At 36.4% G+C, this 18,160-nt stretch overlaps 1 protein-coding gene and 1 non-coding gene across 4 annotated transcripts in view; both read left to right on the top strand.

Moving 5' to 3' along the window:
* The window catches only part of SLC2A2 (solute carrier family 2 member 2), a 30,296-nt gene extending 19,843 nt beyond the window's left edge, over positions 1-10,453 (top strand). For 2 of the 3 annotated variants that reach the window (XM_030823119.1, XM_030823118.1), the window contains 6 exons: positions 688-850; positions 1,343-1,530; positions 4,117-4,221; positions 7,743-7,844; positions 8,522-8,725; positions 8,815-10,453. In XM_030823119.1, the coding sequence (XP_030678979.1) occupies positions 688-850; positions 1,343-1,530; positions 4,117-4,221; positions 7,743-7,844; positions 8,522-8,725; positions 8,815-9,015 (963 nt within the window). In that variant the 3' untranslated portion in view covers positions 9,016-10,453. The remainder of the gene's footprint in view (positions 1-687; positions 851-1,342; positions 1,531-4,116; positions 4,222-7,742; positions 7,845-8,521; positions 8,726-8,814) is intronic. The other variant, XM_004089668.3, reaches the window with a different exon arrangement.
* A 1,429-nt stretch (positions 10,454-11,882) lies between these two features.
* Positions 11,883-12,046, top strand: LOC115837397. Its single transcript, XR_004032442.1, has one exon. It is a non-coding gene; the product is annotated as a U1 spliceosomal RNA (small nuclear RNA).
* Positions 12,047-18,160: the final 6,114 nt, after the last annotated feature.

Here is an 18,160-nt window from a genome sequence, read left to right as displayed (position 1 = left end):
AGAGCTATCCTAGAGTTAAATTATTCCATTTAGATTTCAAGAAATAGAAAACTTCGTGTTTGACTGCCTGGGTTTCCTTTGTTTTGAACATCTTACTTGGGAATGTAATACGTAAGTGATTGCCACAGGAGCTCCTGTTCAGCTGAGTCTATCCTTCCCTTCTGCCCTATGGTGTCAGAGGGAGTCTGGGACCCCACGCCTACGACAATCCAGAGGGTAGTCTATAAACTATTGCCATAGGAATCGCCAAGATAGTTCTCATCACAGTAATTGTTCTATCTATCAAACCTCTTTCTATTTAAGTTCTGGGTAATGTGAGAAGGAAATATCAAGCAAAGGTCCAAAGCCATGGCTGATTTTAACACAGTATTATTCTATCTGGTTGCCTGGAGAAAACAGCTATGTGTTGCTTTAGATATCAAGTATATGTTTTTGTGTAAGCTTGGTTGATTCTCATCCTGACTGCCCAATTGGAGTTAATGAAAACAAACCTAGGTTAATTCCTTATACAACAAATAGTTCCTAATTTAGTTAAAGTGAGACACAATAGTAACAGTTTCCATTTTTACTTGAACCAAAGTTGTCAGAGACTACTATTAAATAGCCAAAGTACTTTTTCAACAAACTGGTGTAAAAGGTAGATCCAAAGTATTATGTAGTTGATACGCTTCCTCCTTGCATTTTCAGATTGTTGGTCTTGAATTTATCTTGGGCAATTATGATCTGTGGCACATCCTGCTTGGCCTGTCTGGTGTGCGAGCCATCCTTCAGTCTCTGCTACTCTTTTTCTGTCCAGAAAGCCCCAGATATCTTTACATCAAGTTAGATGAGGAAGTCAAAGCAAAACAAAGTAAGTCTGTGGATGGTTTTTCTTTCTTCCTATTGTTTCGGCATTATCAGCTAATGTAAAACAGTGTATTATATAAAGTAAAACAGTGCCTTCCACATGAAGTTGGTGATTAAATGTAAGAAGAATGTGCAAAATCGCTTTTATATGACTGGCGCATGTCATTTGGCACCCATAGGCATTCACTTCAGCCGAAACCAGAAATCCATATACACGGTATTAGACTCAACCAGAGGTTTCTAAAAGATCCCTCCGGCATTATGCTTCTAACATAATGAGGATCACAGTTTTATTTGTCATAAGATGAAGCCAAATGTTCTAGTTTTCTTTTAAACCAAAGAGCAGGATTTAATTTAACAAAAAAAGAATTTCCAACACCCATGCTATTAAGTAATAGAATGGGGCATGCAGAAATGTAGCTCTTTCATTAACATAAAAATAAATTTCTTTTTGTTTTGACCTGAGTTGTTTCAATCTGATCATTTTCCCGGACAGGCTTGAAAAGACTCAGAGGATATGATGATGTCACCAAAGATATTAATGAAATGAGAAAAGAAAGAGAAGAAGCATCAAGTGAGCAGAAAGTCTCTATAATCCAGCTCTTCACCAATTCCAGCTACCGACAGCCTATTCTAGTGGCACTGATGCTGCACGTGGCTCAGCAATTTTCTGGAATCAATGCAGTAAGTTTAAAAACACCCACTAACTCTTAAGAGCACAGTGAATTAAAATAGGGAAGGCAAGGGGTACAAGTTTAAATAGCTAAAAGATATTTTAAGGTATTGGCATCATAGGTCTTGCTACAACAAACATACATTGAGTGAGCATTAATTTTCATTTTGCTTCAAAAGTTTTCTAAAATTCCTTAACTTTTTTTAAATGTCAATAGTCAATAGTACTATATATCTATTAAGGTGAAGGCAAAAAGCGAAAATCTTAATACATACAAGGAGAATAATTATACAACCCTCCCCCAAAAACTGCAAGGAGCTTCTACAGTTGAGTATTGAATTTAGGATTTTTGATAGCCCAAGCCAAACGGAGTCAAGGGTTCCCTTTATCTATTTAAATGAAGTATACCAGATAGCCAGGTGCAAAGAGCAGTTTCCTGCCATCCAAGAAACTTTCACTCCATTTGAGGAGATAGCACACAAAATAAATAATAGAGTAAACTGGCATGATATTGGCGACTAAGGACAGTAGACAATACATGATTGAAAAACATACTGAGCATTAAATAGCTAGCTTTTAGGTCTTACATTGAAAGCCCTGCATCATGCAGACCAAGGTGGTTCTACTGACAATTAACTACTAGAGGAAAAAATTAAGCATTTTTTAAGAAACTAGATTAAAAAAAAAAAAAAAACACCACTTCTCCCCTTTTGTTGCTGTTAAAAATGTAAACTGGACATTTGCTGTAGTGAGCCAATGCCAAATCCACATGGGACACTTTGTGGGTGATCAGGAGATGGGCAAACACTTGGGGGAGGCAAAGGAAGTAATTCCCATCCACTGAAACAAAATGAGACCTGAACCTCACTCCACAAACTCCACTGTGGTCTCCATCCTCCTTTAAGAGGTCCTTGATGTTTATTTTTATTAACACTCTGTAGAACTTTGAGGCTCAGAGACCAAAATCATATCTCCCATCTCAGCTCTGTCTGTATATTCAATGGCACAAAATTTAATTTCTCTGAACCTTACTGTTTCAGCTTCCATCCCAGTGCCTGACTTAAAGAGGAATCTAGGAAATGTTGAACCTGAGGCTGTTGGGCAGCCTAAAAATGTTGGGACAGTGTGAAGTGTGCTGTAGGCCTGTATGCACTTAACACAATTGGCACAGTCCTCTACACCTCAGTCCTGTCTGCAGGAAGAGGTACCAGCGATAGGACATGTTAGGTGGGGAAGGAATGACAAAGGATGATGGATAACCAGAATGAGACCTAAAAGACATAAATATATAAACATAACTAAATTTTAAAAGGCTATTAGAAAGGTTGTGAACAAAATTTCTCCATGTCTACTGAGACTAGTGAAATTTTCTGGATTAAATGCAATAGCAACTGGATCTCTTACACATGCTGGTGAGACTGTAAAATTGTCATAACTTCTTTCAAAAACTATTTGGCAATATCTATCAAAGTTGAGCATATGCCTGCACCATGGTCCAGCAATTCTATTCCTAGTTATAAATGCATACATATTCCACCAAAAGGATTGTACTAGTATGTTCCTAGCAGCACTATTCATAATCACTATTTATTATTACTATTCATAATCAATAGCTAAAAGACATTTTAAAATGTTGACATCATGTGTCTTGCTACAACAAACATATATTGAGTGAGCATTAACTTTCATTTTGCTTCAAAAGTTTTCTAAAATTACAGTTTTTAAAAACGTCAACAGTCAATGGTACTATATGTCTGTTTAATATTAAGGTGAAGGCAAAAGGCAAAAATCACAATAAATACAAGGAGGCAAAAAGAATAATTACACCCACTCCCCCCCCAAAAAAAAACTAAATTGCAAGTGACTTCTAGAGTTGAGTATTGAATTTAGGGTTTCTGATAGCCTAATGAATAGTAAATTATTCATTTAGGAATAGCAGCTACCTAAATACTCATCAATAGAATAGTAGTAAATCGTGGTATATTAACACAATAAAATACTACATAGGAATGATAATGAACTGTCTACAATACACAATAAGGATGATTCTCACAAAGGTAATGTTGAATAAAAGAAGGCACAAAATGATACATATTATGTGGTTCCATTCACATCAAGTACAAAAGTAGACAAAATTTATCTATGATATCAGGAGTTGGAAGAGTGGTTTCCATGGGATAAGTGATAAAGGGAGATTTAAGAAGTTTCTGAAGGGGTGGAAGTTATTTATCTCTTGATCTGGGTGCTAGTCACATAGGTGTGTTCAGTTTGTGAAAATTAATTAAGCTGCATATTTATGTGTACTTTTCTATGTATATTATACTTTAATAAAATGTTTCAATTTATTTACAAAAATAAAGAAAATGCAGTAGCAGAGTTCTCAACTAAACGTAAGGAGGACGTTTAAGCAATCAGAAACTTTAAACACTGAAGGAAGACTGAGGGTTCTCTTCCTTGGAAGGAGAAAATCTGTAGGAAGTTCTAGGGAGCATGCCGCCATAGAAACAATTAAAAATAAGCAATCTAAAATATTTCTTGCTTTAAAGATATCAGTGCCAGACTTCTTAAGATTAAGGCTAACCTGTTTTTCTTTGCAGATTTTTTACTACTCAACCAGCATTTTTCAGACGGCTGGTATCAGCAAACCTGTTTATGCAACCATTGGAGTTGGTGCTGTAAATATGGTTTTCACTGCTGTCTCTGTAAGTCAGTGCCCTAGATAAATACTCCACTTGTTCCTTAGTCCAGAAATTGCAGGGGGAGGGGATGGGGGTGGGGAACTTGGGCTCTAAAAGCAATCAATGACTTATTGTACACATGCTCTAAGTGTGTAAACCCAAGTGAGTCATGAGAAGAGTCCTGTCTGAATAAGCCAACTACTGCATTGAGATTAGGCATAACTGAGAAGGTGAATCACTGGTTCTCTGCACTGCTGGGATGCCATTTAGTCACTCATTTGTGAATTTTTAACTCACTTGGGGACACAGAGAATTTCCTCCTTGTGCAGATTCCTAGGTTCCTTCTTTTCTCTGTACATAAACCCCTTGGGAGTAGCTGACAGCTTGTCATTTCTATTGATATTGGATGGTCTACTTAGATTCCTCTTTTTACATAGTTCAAATTCTTTTTTTACCATGTGCCTTGGGGGAAACATATAAAAATAAATAAACAAGGCCCTCTCTAACAGACATTTAAGCCTTCAGGCAAAGTTAAACAGACTCAGTAAATGGTATTAAAGCCATTGGGCAGAGCTTCCAAGTAGTCCACAAGGTTGTGGCTTCTGGTGATGCATAAGAGTATGTGTGATATTATGAGGGAAGTGACATAGTAACTAGAAATGTTATTGTTTTCTTCCAACAAAAAAAGAGTCATATACTCTTCTTACAACCAAATAACTTTATATAAGAAGTGATGGTTCTTATATATTAAGGATATATAAGAAGTGATGGTTCTCATACATTAAGGATATATAAGAAGTGATGGTTCTCATACATTAAGGATATATAAGAAGTGATGATTCTCATACATTAAGGATATATAAGAAGTGATGGTTCTCATATATTAAGGATATATAAGAAGTGATGGTTCTTATATATTAAGGATATATAAGAACCTGACAACAAGAATATCTAACATAATAATCTAAGAAGTAAACAAACAACAACAAAGACAAAAACTCCCCAACTAATGTAATTCACTGCAGAATTAGAGTCATTGAGCTTATTTTTATCTTTGTTCAACAAGATAAAAACAGCAAAAAGTTTATTCTTTTCAATTTTAGTCACAATACTATACTCAATATAATTTAGTCACTTGTTTTTTATTCTCTGCACATGAACTCTTAACTATTACCTTAGGATGATCAATAAATTACAGCCTGGCTACCCAGATCAAAAGGCAGGTTTGTCCAGACCACATTAAACAGTGCTGGACCTTGGAAAGAGCAGGAAAAACAGATAATAACGAAACACCAATGGTTCTGTAGACATACCTTTAGAGATAAGGCCTGTTTAAACCAAAAGCCCACTCTAAATCAATCAAGACCTGTTTCTGAAGTGCAATCCAAGGGACTAACTCACCCTTTTGTCTCCTGGAATATTTTTTACAAATTCTTCAACATATTTTTTATAATAGATTATTATTAAAACATTTTGTGTATAATAGGATTTTCTATGTAAAGCATCAAATTGTCAAGATTGGGTAGCCTAAATTCTGAAAAAAATCTAAAGAGGAAACTTCTGTAAAGTTTCATTTTTGCACCCTGCTCCCAACCCCACTGATGTGGGAGGAGTTGTTTAAGACAGTGTCCTAATTATTTTGAATATACCTTTTAAGAGTCCATCCTTTGATTCTGTGAAAGCTTTTGAACAGGGAAGTGACATAATCTCTGAAAACCAGTCCTAATCATTAATTAAGCCTCCAGGACTACAGATCACATTAAAAATTTTTAATTATATTAATTTTTGAAACACTGTTTTAAAGTTCAAAAAGTATAAAAAGGATAGTCCCTCCATCACCCAGTTTCTCTCCCCAGAATTAACCAATGTTACCAAACTGTGTGTGTACTTTCAAATAAAAATATGCAAATAGAAATATGCACTGAATATATTAATGTTTCACCAAATTGGAAGAACATCAATTTGTTTTTGGGAAGAGAGACTTTCCCAACTCCACACTAATTGTATTCCACATCCTATATTTTCTTCCACACTAATGGGCTGGTAGAAGAGGGCCTGTAATCTTGAGAGAAAAAAAGCAGGAAGAAAATGGAGGGATCTAGGAAGCAGGATGACACTGAGAGAGAAGCGGTGACTGCCTAATTGGAACTAAGCGCCCAGGATTTGCGTGAGGCACTGGGGCAAAGATGAAGGTTCTAACTGGGCAGACATCTCCAGCCACTGACCATGTCTCATCCCTTGTCACACTCATCCTGAGTGCACACCAGGCCTCAGGGACAGAGGCCAACTCAATCTTCAAGACATTCAGTTTTAGAGTTTATAGTAAGGGAGCTTATTCACAAAGAAATGCTTCTGTTTTCTTGGTAGCTTGACATGGTGGCACCAAGCCAGTTTTGAACATCATAATAAAAGAGTTAAAATATGGAGAGAAATTTTATGAACTTGAGAAAAGTCTGTTTTTTCCAACTTCCTTCTCAATAATTAAATATGTGCTCTTTGCTTATCATCCTATCTGAAGTGATTTAAAACTCTGATGTGAGTGTGCCTCTGAGAAACAGGCTTTCACTGTAGGTGAAATGTTTCTAAGATGTCTTCAGAGCCAGAGCTCACTATGCTGAAGACATTGGATTGCTATTGATTTACTGATAGGCTGATGAGCCAGGCAATTTGCTCACCAGGCACCCAAGTGAGAAATTATGACAGGAAGTTTTGTTGGGGGTGAGGAGGAGAGTGACTCACCAGCCTTGGTAATATTCCAAGGATCAGGCAAGAGTATAACAACTCAGGTCTTGGCTACTTGTAAAACTTAACCATTAACACAAAGGTCCACAAAACTAAAGGAATCAATGACGTATCTCCTCAGTTAAGATAAGAAAGCATTTTAACCCTTTGCTTTAAAGTCCTAACTTTTAAAATGAATAGTTCACTCCCAGCACAAGATACAATTAAGCATACCAGAAAAATGCAGGCCTATTTTGGTTAAATTGTCAAATTCCATATGTTGCCAGGTGAGTGGTCATAATAGGACTTTATTAAGCAGTGAGAAAATTGGATGAGAATAGTTGACACCTGAACAATTGTACTGTTTCCCGTGTCAGTAGTGCACAGACCCTTGTAATTATAACTTAGGATAATTATTAGAAAAGAAGTTAATATCATGTTCAAATGTGGAACCTTCACATTTTAAATGTACAGGACATCTATTGGAAGAGACCCCAGCTGTACAGTCTGTGAATATTGTACCCAAAGTGATAATCCTGGAGTAGTGGTAACACTATGGTTCTCTCTCTATAACGGTCTGTTCAAACCAATGTGACTAATTAAGCAGATATTTGATCACTACCCACTGTCCACTGAGACTAGCTCTGCCACCTGGGGCTAGAGTCACTCCCCACCTCGATCTCACTCCTGTAAAATGGAAGCATGGAATTGCCTCTTATCTGTTATATAAATTAAAATGACCTCTTTGGCAGTAAAAATGATTTAAGTAAACAGTCAGTATTTTGTGCCTCACAAAACTGAGATAATCTTTAAAACTGTCCTAGGTATTCCTTGTGGAGAAGGCAGGGCGACGTTCTCTCTTTCTAATTGGAATGAGTGGGATGTTTGTTTGTGCCATCTTCATGTCAGTGGGACTTGTGCTGCTGGTAAGTTTGGTGCCTGCACTGAGGTTTTTCATTAACATATGATAATGGTAACTGGCACCTCTGTGGTCCAGGTTAAAGTGCTTTGTATTCAAAAATATTTGAGACTGACTTATGAAATAAAGCCAGAGCAACAGCATAAAATCAAAGGAGATATATAAAGAAAGGATGAACTAGTTTCTTGGGTTTAAGACTGAATATCAGCATGTAAATTCTGGTTGTCATCCAGGGAGGCCATGTACCCATGGTTAGAGCATAGGCTCTGGATTCACCGCCAACTGGGTTTTAATGCTGACTCTGCCACATGGCTTCCTGTGTGACCTTGGGCATGTACCTGAACCTCTGCCCTCCTGGCATTGTCATCCACTACTTCACAGGGAGCTACACATCTTGTCTCGAAACCTTAGTATGAGTAGGAGCAAAGGTCACTGGATCCTTGCCCTGCCTCTTTCACAGGAAAATGCTAATCCAAAGGATTTCCTTATAAGAAATCTAAGTCTAAAGAGTTAAGCATGATTCAGACTAGAATAATTTCTCTCAGAATAGAATAACTTATACTTGCTTGAACAAAATACATTAGAAAAAGTTGCATGCCTGCCTGTGAACTCAGAGGCTACTTAGCTAAAGGAAAAAGCAGCCAATGATCTCAGCCCCACTATTGTTTTTGTTTTTTTCCTCAGAATAAGTTCTCTTGGATGAGTTATGTGAGCATGACAGCCATCTTCCTCTTTGTCAGCTTCTTTGAAATTGGGCCAGGCCCGATCCCCTGGTTCATGGTGGCTGAGTTTTTCAGTCAAGGACCACGTCCTGCTGCTTTAGCAATAGCTGCATTCAGCAATTGGACCTGCAATTTCATTGTAGCTCTGGGTTTCCAGTACATTGCGGTAAGCAGCCTAATATCCCACAGATTTACTGAACAGAAGAGAGGGTCAAACAACTGCTAACTCGAAGTCTGTGTTTGCTTTCTATCCAGGACTTCTGTGGACCTTATGTGTTTTTCCTCTTTGCTGGAGTGCTCCTAGCCTTTACCCTGTTTACATTTTTTAAAGTTCCAGAAACCAAAGGAAAGTCTTTTGAGGAAATTGCTGCAGAATTCCAAAAGAAGAGTGGCTCAGCACACAGGCCAAAAGCTGCTGTAGAAATGAAATTCCTAGGAGCTACAGAGACTGTGTAAAAAAAAAACCCTGCTTTTTGACATGAACAGAAACAATAAGGGAACCGTCTGTTTTTAAAGGACGATTCCTTGAGCATTTTATACCCACATCTTTAAGTATTGTTTTATTTTTATGTGCTCTCATCAGAAATATCATCAAATATTACCAAAAAAGTATTTTTTTAAGTTAGAGAATATATTTTTGATGGTAAGACTGTAATTAAGTAAACCAAAAAGGCTAGTTTATTTTGTACACTAAAGGGCAGGTGGTTCTAATATTTTTAGCTCTGTTCTTTATAACAAGGTTCTTCTAAAATTGAAGAGGTTTCAACATATCATGTTTTTTTAACACATAACTAGAAACCTGAGGATGCAACTAATATTTATATATTTGAATATCATTAAATTGGAATTTTCTTACCCATATATCTTCTATTAAAGGAGATATGGCTAATGGCAATAAGTTCCATGTTAAAATAGACAACTCTTCCATTTATCTCACTCAGCTTTTTTCTTGAGTACTAGAATTTGTATTTTGCTTAAAATTGTACTTTTGTTCTGTATTTTCATGTGGAATGGATTATAGAGTATATTAAAAAATGTCTACAGAGAAAACCTTTCATTTTTGGTAGGCTTATCAAAATCTTTCAGTGCTCAGAAAACCATTTTAGTTCCTTTATTTAATGGCCAAATGGTTTTTGCAAGATTTAACACTTAAAAGGTTTCACCTGATCATATAGCCTGGGTTATCAGTTAACATTAACATCTATTACAAAACCATGTTGATTCCCTTCTGGTACAATCCTTTGAGTTATAGTTTGTTTTGCTTTTTAATTGAGCACAGCCTGGTTTTCACATACACTCAAACAATCATGAGTCAGACATTTGGTATATTACCTCAAACTCCTAATAAGTTTGATCAAATCTAATGTAAGAAAATTTGAAGTAAAGGATTGATCAGTTTGTTAAAAATATTTTCTGAATTATTATGTCTCAAAATAAGTTGAAAAGGTAGGGTTGGAGGATTCCTGAGTGTGGGCTTCTGAAACTTCATAAATGTTCAGCTTCAGACTTTATCAAAATCCCTATTTAATTTTCCTGGAAAGATTGATTGTTTTATGGTGTGTTCCTAACATAAAATAATCGTCTTCTTTGACATTTACTTCTTTGTCTTAGCTGTATACAGATTCTAGCCAAACTATTCTATGGCCATTACTAACATGCATTGTACACTATCAATCTGCCTTTACCTACATAGGCAAATTGGAAATACATAGATGATTAAACAGACTTCAGCTTACAGTCAATTTTACAATTACGGAAATATAGTTCTGATGGGTCCCAAAAGCTTAGCAGGGAGCTAACGTATCTCTAGGCTGTTTTCTCCACCAACTAGGGCACTGATCAATCCTTCTTATGTTTGCTTTAATGTGTATTGAAGAAAAGCACTTTTTAAAAAGTACTCTTTAAGAGTGGAATAATTAAAAACCGCTGAACATTTGCCTTGTTTTCTAAAGTTGTTCACATATATGTAATTAAGCAGTCCAAACAACAAGAAATTGTTTCTTTTCAGTGTGATTTGTTTTTCTTTTGGGCCAGTTTGGGATAAACTATTTTCACTAGGGATTTCAGGATACAGTCAAAATGAGCCTAAATAACTCAGGACGTCTTTGTGCTAAACTGTGAACTCTGGACAAAAATAGAGAGTCTCTGAATAGGGCAGGAGCAGGAAAATGGCTCCTGGGTGGCTCTTGTATGCTTCTTCAGGATGCTGATGGCCTTTGGGAAGCCCAGTGTAAACAATGATAAAGGAGCTTAACACTTTTATAGGCGATGTATGTGATTTAATCAAATTACTATTCCTGATCTCATTTACTAACAGAATAAAGTGGTAAATATTTAAATTAAAAATTCCAAAGACCACTTTTAAGTGCTTCTTCACTATTTTGGCTGGCCCACAAACACCAGAAATTCAGACCCTGAAGTTTTCTGCCTCAGAGAAATTTAAGTACCTTATATTGTTTCCCTTCTACAACTTTTTCCTTGCAGAGATACATGTGAGTTGAAAAGAAACATTAAAGGGAAATAAGAAGCTGATAAAGCTTTATAGGAGAACCAAAGAACTAGCTTACTATAATAAAAAAAATTTTAAGTCTTCAATGGTATACATCATAATAAAAAATAAAATTGACACTAATTAATTAAATTTAATCTCAGGGAAATTAGATGTTAATTTGAACACCTAACTTTCCATGTACTCTCTCATTTTTGTGGAAGTGTTTCTATACTCTAATGTCTTTACAAATGTGATTTTTCTCTTAGCTTGTTTGAAGTATGAGAATTAGAGTTTTTGGTCTGGCATTCACCTGCTACGTCTAGGATTGCCCACTGTCACGACTCCCAGGAAAAGGTCCTATCTTAGCTTCCTCCTCCCTACTTTCCTCTACATGGTCAGCACTGTAATGCAGCTAAGATGTAGTAAGGCATTGCTCCCTCCCCCTACACTTCATGGAGTTACAGTCTAATGGGGAGTTCAGGAAGGCCAGAGAATTAATATCCCCATCTGTATCTTTTGCCTTCCATGAAGCTGGGTTTCGAGCCCTCTCTTGTAAAATGGGCACAGTAATATTACCTACCTCAGAGAGTTGTGAGGATTAAACATGAAGCGCCAAGCATAGTTCCTGGTACAAAGACAGTACTCAATAAATGCTACCTAAAACTAGTATTCATAGCAATACTGTTAGGATAAAGAATTATCATATATGAGATAGTTCCAAATTTTTGTTTTTCTTAAAAAAAAAAAGGAGTTTTATAAGTTCAAGATAATATTTTCTTACTTCAAAGAAACAATCTCACAACAATGAGGGAATGGTAAGAATCAAGAGAGATTACTAACCTGGCAGGGGAGCTATCACAATCACAAAGGTGGTTTTCCCAGGGCATGGCTCATCCATTACACTCCGGATGTGCTGACCTCTGCCATTTCCCCAAATGTGGGAAACCCAGCTGCATAGTTTGTAGTAGTGGGGGACTGTGTTCATGCGGTCCCCTGAAAAAAAAACAACAACAAAGAATCAGAAGAGATACTAGGCTATCTAATTCCTAAATCCAAACCTGATATTTCTAAGTAAGATTATAAGAATTTTTATTGCATTTTCTGAATTTGCATTTGCATAAGTTATGTTATTTTTACAGGGTCTATACGTACTATAATTCTTAGAATAATACTAATTATAAAACAAAATTCTGTATATCACATTTAAATGTAATAGAATTATAATCACAAGACAAGACCAAACTTTGTTGATAATCCTCAGTAATTGCGAAAGAGGTATATACATGTAGGCCAGCATATATCCATAAACCACTTCTTATTGCTAGTCTAATTGTTCCATATGTAGCAAATAACAGCAGTTCAGCAATATCTTGTGCTTACAGGGTCCTAAGCAGAGGTGATGAGTCAAGTGTAAATATATATATATGTTTTTTTATTTTTCATGGCAATTGTATATTAGTGACCTGGGGAGAAAAGGTTTATTGACAACCATTCTAATCCATCTGCTGCTATTTTTACTGCTAATTTGGTGCACATTAAAAAGAATGATCATGAAAAGAAACTACTTTGAGTTAAAAGTATATATATATATATATATACACACACAACAGTTTGATATCAATAAATACATTTCTGAATGCTTAGTGTTGCTTCATTTATATAAAAAAACACACTTTAAAAACTGATATCAGTTTATTATATATACTCATTTCCTTCTCACAGTACTTTCCCATTCTCATTTTAGAAATAAAATGTGAATTATTTTTTAAGGCCAAATTTTATTCCCATCTGGAAGTTGTTTTGATTATAAGTAGTGGAAAAACTAACCTCAAGATTAAATAAGAACAGTAGAAGAGAAATGAATGACTCCGTTTGATGAAAATAATTTAATTCAGCAAATATTTAGAGTTCCCTTTATGAACAAGATACTTCGTTAAAGTAAAGCTCTCATAAAAGATCTAAGATTTAAAAACAACTAGTTATAGTACTATAAGTAGTGTAGTAAGAGTATAGAAAGTATACATAAGTGGTTTTCAAATTTTTAAGTTGACACCTTAAATTTTTTGTCAAATATTTGAAAATCTGCAAAAGATGCAATTTTTCAGAATATAGAATATATTGGCATTTTTAAAAATTACTGTGCTATTTATTCAATTGAACTTAAAAATTATAGTAATTTGTTACTATCCACCATCAAAAAAACAAAGACATTATGTATAAGCTTTTCATATCTATCTATATCTAGATATATTGATATCTAGATAGATAGATAGATAGATAGATAGATAGATAGATGCCTCCAGCTGCAAAGGACATGATTTCTTTTTTTTTGCCTGCATAGTATTCCATGGTGTATATATATATATCACACTTTCTTTATCCAATCAACTATTGATGGACACTTTGATTCCATGATTTTGTTGTGAATAGGGCTGCATTAAACATACAACCTCACATGTCTTTTAGACATAATATTTTTTTTTCCTTTTGGTAGATGCCTAGTAGTGGGATTGCTGGGTTGGATCGTAGTTCTATTTTTCATTCTTTGAAGACTCTCCATACTATTTTATTAATACATAGATGTACTAATTTACATTCCCACCAACAGTGTATAAGCATTCCCTTTTCTCTGTGTCCACACTAACATCTGCTGTTTTTTGATTTCATAGTACCCATTCTGACTGACGTGAGATGTACCTCATTGTGGTTTTAATTTGCATTTCTCTGATCATTAGTGATGTTGAGAATTTTTCATATGTATGTTGGCCACTTGTATGTCTTCTTTCGGGGACATGTCTGTTCATGTCCTTTGCCCACTTTTTAATGGATTGTTTTTTCTTGTTGTTTGTGTTCCTTGTAGACTCTGGATATCAGTCCTTTGACAGATCCATAGTTTGCAAATATTTTCTCCCATTCTGTAGGTTGTCTGTTGACTCTATTGATTATTATTTTGTTGTGCAGAAGCTTTTCAATTAAGCCTCATTTGTCTATTTTGTTTTTTGTTGCATTTGTTTTTCAGGTCTTAGTCATAAACACATTGCCTAGCCCAATGTCCAGAAGAGTTTTTCCTAGGTTTTCTTCTAGGGCTTTTATAGTTTCAAATATTACATTTAGGTCTTTAATCCATTTTGAGTTATTTATATATAGTAAGAGTTAGGGGTCCCAGTTCATTATCCTGCATATGACTGGCCTATTTTCCCAGCACCATTTATTGAATAGGGTATCCTTTCCCCATTGTTTATGTTTGTCGAAGATAAGTTGGTTATAGGCGTGTGGATTTATTTCTGCATTCTCTATTCTGTTCCATTGATCTATGTGTCTATTTCTGTGCCAGTACCACGCTGCTTTAGTCACTATAAGCTTGCAGTATAATTTGAAGTCAGATAATGTGATGCCTCTGACTTTGCTCTTCTTGCTTAGCATTGCTTTGACTATTCAGGCTATTTTTTGGTTCCATATAAACTTCAGGATTGTTTTTTCTAAATCCGTGAAGAATGATGTTATTAATTTTATAGGAATTGTGTTGGATCTGTATATTGCTTTGGGTGATTTGATCATTTTAATGATATTGATTCTTCCAATCCATGAGCAAGAGATGTTTTTCCATTTGTTTGTGTCATCTACTGTTTTTTTCATCAGTGTTTTGTATTTCTCCTTGTAGAGGTCTTTCACCTCCTTGGTTAAATGTATAATCCTACTTTTTGTGTGTGCATGGCTATTGTAAATGGGATGGAGTTCTTCATTTGGTTCTCAGCTTGAGCATCATTGGTGTATAGATATGCAACTGACTTTTGTGCATTAATATTATGCCCTGAAACTTTACCGGAATTTTTTATAAGGATTAGCAGTCTTTTGAAGGAATCTTTAGGGTTTTCTAGGTATAAAATTATGTCATCAGCAAACAGAGATAATTTGACTTCCTCTTTTCCAATTTGGGTGCCTTTTATTTTTTCTCTTGCCTGATTTTTCTGGCTACGACTTCCAGTATTGTGTTGAATAGAAGTCGTGAGAGTGGACATTCCTGTCTTGTTCCAGTTCTTATGGGAAATGCTTTCAACTTTTCCCCATTCAGTATGACATTAGCTGTGAGTTTGTTATATATGGCTCTTATTATTTTGAGGTATGTTCCTTCAATGCCTAGAGTCTTGAGAGTTTTCATCATGAAGGGATGTTGGATTTTGCTGAATGCTTTTCCTGTATCTATTGTTATGATCATATGGTTTACGTTTTTGTTTTCATTTTGTGTTTATTATCCCTTCTTCATATTCAATTTTGGGGTTTTTTAAAAGTTTTTAATTCTGCTTATGTGGTTAATCACATTTATTGATTTGCATATGTTGAATCATCCTTGCATTCCATGAATAAAATCTACTTGATCACAATGAATTATCTTTTTGACATACTCTTGGATTTGGTTTGCTAGTATTCTGTTAAGGATCTTTGCATTTATGTTCATTAGGGATATTGTTCTGTAGTTTTTTTTTGTTCTTGTTGTGTCCTTGCCTGATTTTGGTATCAGGGATACTGATTTTGTAAAATGAGCTATGGAGAAATCCCTCATTCTCACTTTTTTGGAATAGTTTCAGTAAGATTGGTACTAGCTCTTCTTTGTATGTCTCATAAAATTTGGCTGTGAATCTGTCTGTTCCTGGGCTTTCTTTGTTGAAAGATTTTTATTATTGCATCAATTTTATTAACTGCTATTGGTCTGATCCAGATTTCTGTATCTTTCTCATTCAGTCTTGGGAGGTTGTATGTTTCCAGGAATGTATCCATTTCCTCTAGGTTTTCTAGTTTGTGTGCCTCTGGCACTAGTACCTCTGACACTAGGCAGAGTATAGGGTTCCCAGGGGTCCCTTCCAAAGCTCTGCCGCTAAGGTAGCTGGAGCAGGCAAAACTGGGCTGGTCCAAGCACCAACCTTGGTGGGGGCCTGAGGCAGCTCTCAGGCCATGGGGCCCCTCCTCCGGGGAGGAATGGAAGTGCCTCTACTGTGCCACAGAGCCCACTCAGGGGAAAAGGGGCAGCCCTGGGTTTTCAACCCAGCAGGGGGCTAGGGCATACCCAGCAACAAGCCCAACTGGTTGGGCTAGTCACAAGCCTTCTGTGCCCAGATTTTCAAGGTATTCCAGGTATTCCAGACCATGAGACTCCCTGTGCAGAAGCTGTAGCTATCAGGTCATACGTCTTGCCGTCCAGTCTCACAAAGGGAGGGATGCCCAGCTCCCCACCTCCACATGAACCCACACCATACTTTTCTCTGTGTTATGACAGTGGGATCTCTGCTCCTGCTCAAAATCAGGCCACAGATCTCATCTCCATACCTCTGGGTAGTGTGTTCAAGTCTTGAGGACCTGGGACAAGAGCAGTGGATTTGTCCTCTTGCCCCTCAAGGTCAAGCACGGCACGGGCATGAACCGCTCCCAGGCCACCAACAAACCACTCGGGGGGAGCAATGGAGGATATACTGTGACCCTCCACCCCTACCCCCTCCAGGAGGCCAGGCAAGCAGTCTTGAAAGGGACCATCAGGCATAGGGGTGTATGATTCAAATGTAACCCCAGTCCTGTCCTGTGGCAATGGTGATGAGGCCTATCTTGGGCATGTGAGCATACCCTTGCCCTGCTCTCTCTCAGCCAGCAAAGAGCAGGAGCTGTAGCCACTTAGATCCAGACACAGAACTCTGGGGTGGGTAGGTGACCAGAGTCACATTTTGCTTCACTTGCCCAGCACACTGAAGCTTTTTGGGCTTCATGCAGATTCAAGCAGTGTCTCTATGTGTTCTTCAGGCTGTTCCCTCTGCCAGGCCAAAGGTTTGTTGGTGTGATGGGAACTCCTGTAGCTAGTATCTCAGAGGTCCACAGCAGGAACATGGTGCTCTGAGGTTCCTTTACTCACTCCTTCCTTGGGTCTGGTCCAGGCCCAGGAGCAGGGTCCTGATGCCCAGTGATGCTGAGCAGCCAGCCCTGCTTCCTTCCTCTTTAACCATGCTGTCTTCTGTCACCTCTCTGTTAAATTTTGTTTTCTTTCTCTCAAAACACCTGGTCAAAGTGTGAAGGTTTACTCAGTATTTTGGTTCTTCTCCATGAGAGAAAGCACAATCCAGCTGCATTCAGTCAGCCATCTTTTAATCTCTCTACAAATATTGATAAAATTTATTTTATCAAACTGTAAAAGTACTTATTTTAGAAATAGATCTCAATGAGAAATGTGGGGTTATTTTTCAATTAATTTATTAATAGATGGATATTACTTATTGCTAAGGTAAAGCAGTATTAGGCATAAATTCCTTTATTACTTTTTGCTAATATAGATGTAAGTTTTGAAAATCTTGTTTTTGTTAATAAGTAGATGGGAATGGAAGGACCAATGTCATTCAATTGCATGAATCATTTCCAAGTTATAGCCAAAAAGCTCATAAAAATTAATCATAAAAATAACTTTTAATAATCTATCAGCTAATAACTCAGTTGAGTTCTTCAATTTTTTTGAAGAACATACATTGCAAAAGAAATTGTTAGTCTTTTGTTACAGTCATTCCCTCACTTATTTTCTGGGCAAAAGGGCTTTACTAAGACTTAACAAAATATTAATTATATTGTTGAATCATTTACTTAGAGGCACTCTGATTAATCTGATATACTCAGAAAGAGTTGGGAGAATTATTATTAATTTTATGCATTTTCACAGATATAAAATAAAACTCTTGTATCTTATCACATGCTCTATTTCCATTAAATTATTAGAACTTGGATTTCGCTTGTTAGCTTGTTCAGTTCATGGGAAATGTCTGTCATAACCTAATGAGCAAATCCAGTCCTCATCGTCAAACTAATTTTCCACATCAGACTTACTTTCCATCTGACTTCATTTTTCAATTCCAGTAAGTACCTTAATACTTACCTGTAACAACTATCTCCTGTCTGAATCCCCACGCTTACACAGGTAAACACTGATGAGGCATGGATACTTGTCATAAGCCTGTCTCCTGCATTTCTTACAGATATTTTGTCTTCTTTACCTTTACTGATCTTTCCCTCAGAAGCAATGTACTTTAAAAATAATTCGGTAAGGTCTGCTAAACAAAAGTGGACATTATCCAGTTCTACAAT

This window comes from Nomascus leucogenys, chromosome 11, assembly GCF_006542625.1.
Source record: "Nomascus leucogenys isolate Asia chromosome 11, Asia_NLE_v1, whole genome shotgun sequence".
NCBI lineage: Eukaryota > Metazoa > Chordata > Mammalia > Primates > Hylobatidae > Nomascus > Nomascus leucogenys.
Note: the sequence above shows the minus strand (reverse complement) of the source record. Positions and strands in the feature narration are given on the sequence as shown.